The 8,962-nt window shown below is 40.8% G+C and overlaps 1 protein-coding gene across 1 annotated transcript; it reads left to right on the top strand.

Annotated features, from left to right (window-relative positions):
* The first annotated feature begins 4,565 nt into the window (after positions 1-4,565).
* Positions 4,566-8,033, top strand: LOC145470452 (uncharacterized). Its single transcript, XM_081454266.1, has 3 exons — positions 4,566-5,247; positions 5,788-6,133; positions 7,546-8,033. The coding sequence occupies exons 1-3, from the start codon at positions 4,666-4,668 to the stop codon at positions 7,731-7,733; spliced, it is 1,116 nt and encodes a 371-aa protein (XP_081310392.1). The 5' UTR covers positions 4,566-4,665; the 3' UTR covers positions 7,734-8,033.
* The last annotated feature ends 929 nt before the right edge of the window (positions 8,034-8,962 follow it).

The following is an 8,962-nucleotide window of genomic DNA, read 5'->3' on the forward strand; positions in this document are numbered from 1 at the left end:
GAAAAGATATTCCCCGGGGGACCCAAAATAGCTGCTGTGATATCGGAACTCAAGATAGCAACCGCCGAAAAGAGATATTCATTAGTACCTTTAAATGCACAATTTTTTTCCCCCCGAGATTTCGTTTTGAGATTGCCTGCCAGACGTCAGTATTAGTCCGCGTGCAAAAATGACGCAAGCGGCAACTCCTACAAAAAACGAAAACAACTTTAGCACTTGAAACACCTTAAATATCACTTCGGTATACGTAGCGTTAGCTTCAAATTGCTTTCAACCATGTGTTTAAAGCCCTGGCCAAACCGACTCGCAAGTCGAGTCGCAAGCAGCCGCAAGTTGAACTTGCGTACTCGTGTTGGATAGCCAAACAAACTCGCAAGTTTCCTCGCAAGTCGCAAAAAAAAAAAAAAAAACAAGGTAGAGATATCCTGTATTTCATTCGCCATTACTAGGTTTAATGGACGTCACTCAAGTTGTGTTGACTTGGGTTGGGTGGCCACACGGTGAAAAACTTGCGTCGACTTGCGTGCAAATTTGATCTCGACCAAAGTGAGCTCAAGTCAACGCAAGTGCACGCAAGGCCTGGCCAAAAGGAGTCGCAAGTAGACCCAAGTTTTCAACTTGCGTCTACTTGTGAGTTCGTTTGGCCAGGGCTTAAGCCTAGCAACGACTAAATATGACAAAAGAAGTCGATAAACAACTGGTAAAGGACTTCTTATTTATCTTTGCTTTCTCGCACGTGATACTTGGTGTCCGACATGAGCACACGCTTAAATAAAATACATGCTCTGTTCAATTTCCACGCAAAGTGTCAACAACCTGTCTTTCATCCAAGATTTCTCAAAAAGCATGATGAAATGTTCACAGTTGACTTGTAGAACTTGAAGGAGTGAATCGCGTTCACAGACTAAACATCTATAAGGCAGTTTTTGAGCTATTTTTGCAATAGGCAAAATTTCACCTTCACGGGGTCCTTTACCTTGTCTTCGAAAACTCTGCCTTTACCTTACTTCACCTGAATGCCATTTAATCACAGCCAATTTGTAATTCTTGAAATTTTGAGGTGGGTCCATAAGGGGCTTATAGGTTTTGAGAAAAACGTCATTAAACCTACTAGTGCTCAGTCTCTCCTAGGCACGCGGGCATTCATTTTAGCACTTAAATTCTTCAAGTATCACATAAAATGGTAAAGGGCTTAAGAAAACAGTAATTTGAAACAGGAAAAACATCTTGGACCATTTTTTTAGTCACTTTACCAACGAAAAATTTGAAAAGGCCTGTTGCACTTCTATATCAATTCAAACTCTTTAAAAGTGAAATCAAGTTTTCGGCCGCCATGAGCCAAACAAGAACCCGAACGGGTTGTTATCAATATTTTTTTTATCATAAAAGTTTTCAGTATTAGACACGCAGTATAATTTAACTATACTAAATAGAATCCTCCGTTTAATTCCTGTCGTTTCCCATCCCATGCCAGCCTTTTCCTGCTATAGTCCAATACGAAACAACAGAAGACCTTCAGAAGTTTATGAGTTATCTCAGTGTTTTGATAAAAAAAGTTCTTTACTGTACCCTAGAGCGACCCATGATGAAAGCAGTTATTCATTTTATATGGTTAAAGAATTGTCGCCAGGACTACAAGATGGTGAGGAAAAAATGTTCAGTATTTAAAAATCTTTTAAGACGCTGACAGGTACTCGTCGCTGCCGCTATAGACCCTTTTCATAAATGGCTGCAGGAGCCATAATCGGGGACGGAGACCGTAAGCGCCCGCCATTTCAAGTATTGGGGTTGTCCCCATGATATGGGACAATAATTCTATTTTTAGAACAAATTGCGCCATCACCTGCGGCACACGCGCGTACATGCTGCGAGGATTTTTGCGGATATCGCGCGGGGGAAATGGCGTCCGAAATTCCCGAAATGTTTCATATTTTTGCCCCACAACTCAACGCGTTTACGTCTGTTGGAATTTTGCTTAAGTATTTCCGTCGTAAGCTGCTCCAGTTTGAGTGAACTAAGACAGTGTGGAATTTAGGTATGTTCCGCTGTAAGCTTATATATATCGCTGACCAAGTTGTGTTCCGACTGATGCTTCTTTTACATGAGCTGTACATTACACCACTTTAAATTTCACATATGTTGAAGATTAACAGCTTTTCCATTACACAACAAAAAAACTAGCTGGATATATTTAGATATAGCAGAGCTTCAGGACTTCATAGTTTCCTAGCTCCTCTTGCCACACGCTTGCGAGGAATTTTTCAGTCTATCGCGACCAAAAAGTAAGACAAAATAATTGCTAGTTTGAGTTTCTCTTGAATTGTAAGCAACGCTTGATGTTTCATCAAGGCTTAATAACTTTACGTCCGTAGATACTACTCAGTTTTATTCGTGTAAAAATCCAGTAAATTCTCTGTTGTCGATGAATGAGAGCGCCCGCCGATGCGTGTTTTGTACAGTCAGTAAACATGACAAATTGTACTTGCCGGCACTTTCGTGTGAAAGCGTACATCGAACTCAAACAATAGCTCTATAGTTTTTAAATATGTTTAAGATTTATAAATGTTTGAGAACATATTAAAAGCTAAGCTGAAAATATGTGAATAAAGAGAAACAATCAGCAAAGTTACGATGACGCTTTCTTTAATCAACTTGGAATAACGATTTCGATTTTGATGATCGAGTTATAAACTCCTTGTCTATTTTCATTTTCGCAGTGTAAAACTTCACTATGCTTATGTTGAAGAAACACACATGATGTTAGTAGCCTTTTTTGCATTCGTGAAATTTGTTGCTGCATCTCAGCACAAAAGATAACGAAAGAAATCTTTGTCAAGGTTTGTTGACAATTGAAAACACCGACTCGGACTTGAAAGTGCACGAGCTGCATGCACTATGCAAATGAGCTAATTGTACGCGTCAGACTTCCCTTTCAAAAACTTTTGCAAACTCACCAAACAAGCAGAGACAATAAGAAACCATCAAAACAGGTTTTGGTTATGATTAAACATTGTCTGAGAAACTCACAAATTAACTCGATACCAGAGTAGAGAGTTTTCTTGCTATATTCTTAAGCATACGCGTAAGCTTACGACTAGCGTGAGCAGATCTTGTTATTCATTCCCAGCGCGAGATTGAAGTCTTTTTTTCGGCCCTTGAAAAACCCACCTTTTCCGTTAGCTCAGAACATAAAACTACATATAAGCGCCCTGGTTCGTATTCCCTGCCTTATTCCCTGCCATCGCTGTGAAAAATACTCTCACCATTTGATCACGCAACGTGACAACATCCACGCGAGAGCCCCTGACATGTGCGTAAATCCGCGCGGATATATGATGTCAGGATGGCGCAATTTGTTCTAAAAATAGAAAAATTGTCCCATAACATAGGTGCGCGCGAATCCCGAGACTTACGGTCTCCGTCCCCGATTATGGTTCCTGATGGCTGCCAATTATAAATTCTTTTGTAACTATTAAAATTAGCCTGACTGACCTCGTTTTTGAGTTGATAATTCAAAAGAGTTGTTACTCCGGCCCCAACGAGTTTAGTGAGGCTAATTTAAATGGGTACAAAAGAATTTTAAATCGGCAGCCATTTACGGGCTAACGAAATGTTTTAGTTCCTCGGCCATTTGGGCAGGCGGCAAAAGTAATTAAGAACAGGCCGAAACGACATTTTAAAACGAGTACTACTGGGGACGAGAGTGACGCGCGCGCCCAAAACACGCTCGATCTTAAGTGCATTATGACGTCATTCCTGTCAGTTCTATGTTTGTTGCTTTTTCCGGAAATGCTAACAAGAAAAGCATTGCAATAATACGGTGTGTTAAAGCAAGAAAGATGAAAAAGAGTTCAAAGAAGCAGAGAACAAAATCAGTAAGGTAATAATAATTCTAATTTGTTTAATTGCTTTATTCGCCTGTATCAATTTCCTCATTTAGGCATGTCAACAGAGTCCACGGGGAAATATTCTTAAACCTACTAAGAAATAGCTTTTGTCATTTTTTTTTATCAGCAATGAAGAAAAACCCAGAGTGGTAGACACTTCAGAAAAGTTAACTCAACATAGTCCTCTGACTGATCGATATCCACGAGTTTTCGTAGAGACTGTGCGTAAACCTTCCTTACCGCTTCCTGACGAGAAGGAATTATCAATGGCAGGTAAAAAAAGAAAAAAAAAAACCTGTATCTAGATGTGCAGCTGCGGGATGGTGTTTTTAAACACCCCTTAACCGGCAGTTAGATTTTTTTCATTTAGGAATATGTATTAATTGTGTTACAAAAACAATTACGAGAACTAACCGTTATCCCTCAAGGTAACCGTAGCGTTTTCTAGGCTAACCGGACACGGCGTGTTGGACGTCGTTTAAAATACTCCATGTCTGCATTGAATAGCTCTCTGGTTAGCCTGAAAAGAGCAGAGGTTAGGCTGAATGGTGCACCGGTTAGCCTGTAAAAGGAAAATATTCTGACTGCCGGACACGACGTATTGTAGAACTCTGTCCAGATGCCAGGCATCAATATACTACGTCTTACAAAAAAAAATTAACTTCCTAGGTAATAGCAAGTTCGTATAAAACACCGGTAAATTATTCAACTCTCCTGATCAACGAACAATTTTAAAAGCTCTTGTTTAATTTCAGACGACGGGATAACAGAAACGAAGATGACATCGGATTCGGAGTTTGATTTCCTGCCAGCGGCTGGACAAATGAGATTAACGGCGATTCAAAAAGCGCAGATAAATCGTGCGCGCGAAAACGCCATGGAGGAGTTGAAATCCGTGCTCGATAGAGTGCGCCTGACCGTGGACGAATACACTACAGCGGAGAAAGAGCTGCAAACTATTGAAAGCCCTGATCCAGAATTTGAAGCAGAACAAGAGGAACGAAAGATGCGCGAAAGGAAAATGAAGAGAAAGGAAAGGAGAGCAATGAGAAAAATGAAACGATCAGAAGAAGAAAAAGAAGAAGAAGAAGAAGAAGAAGAAGATGATGATGATGAAAAAGAAAAGAATGGACGTAATAAGCAAAGAGAAGCTCTGGATCAAACTACAACTTCAGGAATAGAGGAGAAAGATGGAGAGGAAGGGACATCGCCGGAATCTTATGGAGACTCAAGTGGATCGAGCACTGAAGAAGACAAAGACAAGGAAGACGAGGATACCGATGAGAGGGAAACAAAGCAAGAGACATGGACGGTGCCGGGACAAGTCCAAAGGAAGATCTCACAGAAAACTTTATTAACGGTGAGTGAGAAGATTAGAGGAGCTTTCCAATCAACCCAAACCAAAAACTAAGGTTAAGTGTTTACCACTTTTTTGTATAATATGAAATAAAGACAATGGCCATGTAGTTCGTTGGAGGCGCGGTGGCCTCATGGTTAGTGCGTTCGCCTCCAGATCGAGCGCTCCGCGTTCGAGCTCTGGCCGGGGACATTTTACATTTTACATTTTACATTTTACACTTTACTTTCACAGTACCTCCCTCCACCCACACCTGCGAACTTAATGCTGGGGGTAACCCTGCAGTGGACTAGCATCCCATCCAGGGAGGGAGTAGAAATACTACTAGTCGCTTCATGCTACAGAAACCGGGGTAAGCTCCGGCCTCATGGGCCACTTGGCTCGTATGCAGACTTCACCTACCTTACCATGCAGTTCACTCATGCGCACTGACACTGTTGGCCCTTCCCCTTGTATACCATTAATTATTACTATTTGTCCCACGCTCTTGTCATGTTGATCAGTTCATTTATCACAACTATTACTATCTTTGTAAATCCACAGCGCTCAAAACGCCGTAGAGTTCTCAAACTGATTACATCATACTTGGAGCTTTGTGTTGAGAGGGAAGACATTATGCGTCAGATGCAGTTATGGATCGAGTCAACAGTGGACGAGGAACTGATGAAACCAGCGCGAGTGTTTCTGTTTAGCCCAGAGCTTCTCCTGGACGATCTGCCACTCGAGCTGACATCAGAAATGCAGACTCTTGGCGCCGCTTTGTTGCGACTGAAAAACATAGCTGACTCGCTTGGGATTGGAGGCAGTAACATAGACGAAGATGATGAAAGCTCCCATAAACTGCTAACAAAAGCTCGTGGACCTCCAAAACCAAAGACAGTGTACAGCTGTAAGTGTATTGTAGCAATCCTATTTTGTATTGCGTGTCTAGTCACATGAATTTTTGGTCGAATTTTGATTGGTAGACTAGTCTTGTTTGAGGCCCTGGTGTTTGTCTCTGTGATGATTTATTTACAACGAAGCCTCTATTAAGCGGCCACCCCGTATTAAACAGACAGTTATTAAGGTGGCCGAACACAGTTTTCGCGCGCGCTTTTGCTGATGCAATTCAGCGCGCGCACAAGGATTGCAAAAAACAAACATGCCGTCCATAGAGAGATCATTTTATTTACTCAACACCACGCACTATCTGTGCTATTTTTCTCTATAATTGAACGCAGAGTATTAATGGCTTTAGTCTTTTATTTCAAAGATGACGATGCAGAGAACCCAGCAATTCTTAGCTTTTTCTTTGTTACCGAAAGAACCCAGTTAAATGCAGCGCATGCGTAGTAAGTCAAAAAAAATTGCGATTGAATGAAAAATTGCACTCTCGGAAATACGCCTAATTGTCGAGAACCACGTAGAATTTCACGAAATTTGCCACGAAAATATGTTAGGAAATAAGTAACTGGAGTATTGAAAATAATTGAACTTTAACAGTGTAAATTCTAGATATTCCAGTGAACCTTCAACAAGGGATAATTAAAGATCTCTCTGTTAAATTATTAGCAAAATGGTGTTAACTTGTGAGAATCGTTATTACAAGCTTGTTGCATGCTAATTGTAAAGAAAATCCAATGACTAGATTTTCTACAAATAAACAAACTCAATTTTAAAGGCCTATTTATATTTATTCATGTTGCCATGGCAACGGCACATACGTCAGCTTAACCATTAAAAAACCAACGTTTGTGTTGTTCACTTGCTTGCTGCCATTTTTGGCGACCGAGGTATCAAGGGTTTTAGAGAAACAGGTGAATGAAACACAGGTATCAAAACTGTGTTCAGCCTCCTTAAAGTACCTAAATTATTGCCAGTCAAATACTGTAAATAAAACCCCTATTAACCGGCCACCTCTATGAAGCGACCGCGGTAACTTGTCGCTGGTCCTGATGAGGGTTTTTCTGCTGCCTTTACTTCTGTTAAACGGCGATGGCAGGTAAGAGTCCGAATTCGAAATAGAAGGTGATGAGTGATAAAAACATTCAAACACACTTTTATCATGATTGTCTCAAAGTGACTTCATGTTCACTAAGAAATTAATCCGATGGTGAAAAATATTCAAGGTGCACCAACCTCTATTAAGCGGCTACCTCCCATTTTCCCGTGGGTGGCCGCTTATTATAATAAGGGTGCGACTGTAGTTTTCTTGTAAGTGAAATAAATAACAACAACGATAAATGACAATTTTGGGTGTCGCACCCAACTCTATTTCTTGGTTATCTATGAGGTCATCTAAAAACTGTGTTTTTGTTCCAGTGGATGAACTAGATAACGCGGAGAACTGGGTACAAGCCGAAAATGATGTAGAGAAGATTATTGAGCACGCAATTAAAACTGTTCCCATTCGAAAAATTCGCCTCAATCTTGACAACGCCAAGAAACAATTTTTACTGATGTCTCAGCTGATGAAGAGAAGAAACTCGACCATTCGCCAGGTAAGATGATGAGTTTTAATTTGAGTTGTAAATGCTAACTTTTAACCTGTGGGACGATGGAAAGGAGAAATTCTTGGGGATATCCAGCTCGATCACTAACATTGGTGTTAAACCTTCTGTTGAAATTTACATCTAATTGCCAAACATATATCTGTATTGAGGACATTACAGTGGTTTCCGCGTTTGCCTTGGTAGTGCACTACTTCGGCTAGCGATTGGTTGAAAAACTCCCGCCACTTTCTCAGCCAATCAGAAAGAAGATCAACATCAATCAGGAGCGGCGCTCCCACAACTTTTCCCGCGCTTAGCACCGGCCTCAAGTATTTTCTTGTTTCACTGGTTTGTCTGCGTCCTTTGTGATTGGCCAAAGTATAAATACTTTGGCTTTTGAATGCTTGATTCTTAGTTGAGAAGTGCTCTAAATAAAGCAGCCTTATCACATGGAGTTTAAATTTACAGATTGGGTGGTTGAAAAAAAAAAAAAAAAAAAAGAACTACTTGGGCATTTCTTCAAACCGATTTGAACTCTGGAGGTGAATATATCAAGTATCACTAGAGTGTTTTTTAATTGGGTGTCGACCAGAGAGGGTGATTTGAGATTTTTAGATCAACCTCTCTTGGTGTCGTAAGACCCAAACCAAAGTAATCACAATGGCCAATTATATTATAAAAGACACAGAGAATCCATTACGCCAATCAAAGTTCCAAGCAAATACATGATGCTGATGCAGAGCGCGAGAAAAAACGCGTGCGTGCGAGTCACGATTGGTTTCAGTGATTGGATGACAAAGTGACGCTTGTTCTTCAAGCCAATTGCGTGGTATAGCAGGGGCGGATCAAGGGGGAGGGTGCAGGGGGTGCGCACCCCTGTTCTTGGGATGACCTGCGGCTTTTTAAAACAACTGGTATTCTGCAAAAAAATAAAAAAATAAAACTACGTCATTCCTTCCCTCACCTAAGAGAAATCCCGGATCCGGAGTGATTTCAATTTAGTGTTGTAAAACGAAGACTCTATGCAAATGCAATTTACATTCTACACTCAAGTGAAAACCGCCCTGCACGAAATAACAGATATGATATTTCATAACTTCTCTCTCACTTTTTCATCTCCTACGGGATGTCACGAACTCACAAAGAGACCGGCTCCCTGCTAGTTTTTAGCTATTCTGGTAGAGCACTGCACCAGTATCGCAGATGTCGAGATCAAATCTAGCTCTAGGGAGGCAGCGTGACCGAGT

This window comes from Orbicella franksi, chromosome 15 (genome assembly GCF_964199315.1).
Source record: "Orbicella franksi chromosome 15, jaOrbFran1.1, whole genome shotgun sequence".
Taxonomy (NCBI): Eukaryota; Metazoa; Cnidaria; class Anthozoa; order Scleractinia; family Merulinidae; genus Orbicella; species Orbicella franksi.

Bases quoted from the DNA above. Each gene is read 5' to 3' on its own strand.
- LOC145470452 (XM_081454266.1), top strand. From the start codon at position 4,666: ATGACATCGGATTCGGAGTTTGATTTCCTGCCAGCGGCTGGACAAATG. The intron at 5,248-5,787 runs GTGAGTGAGAAG...GTAAATCCACAG, and splicing joins CACAGAAAACTTTATTAACG to CGCTCAAAACGCCGTAGAGT. The intron at 6,134-7,545 runs GTAAGTGTATTG...TTTTTGTTCCAG, and splicing joins ACCAAAGACAGTGTACAGCT to TGGATGAACTAGATAACGCG.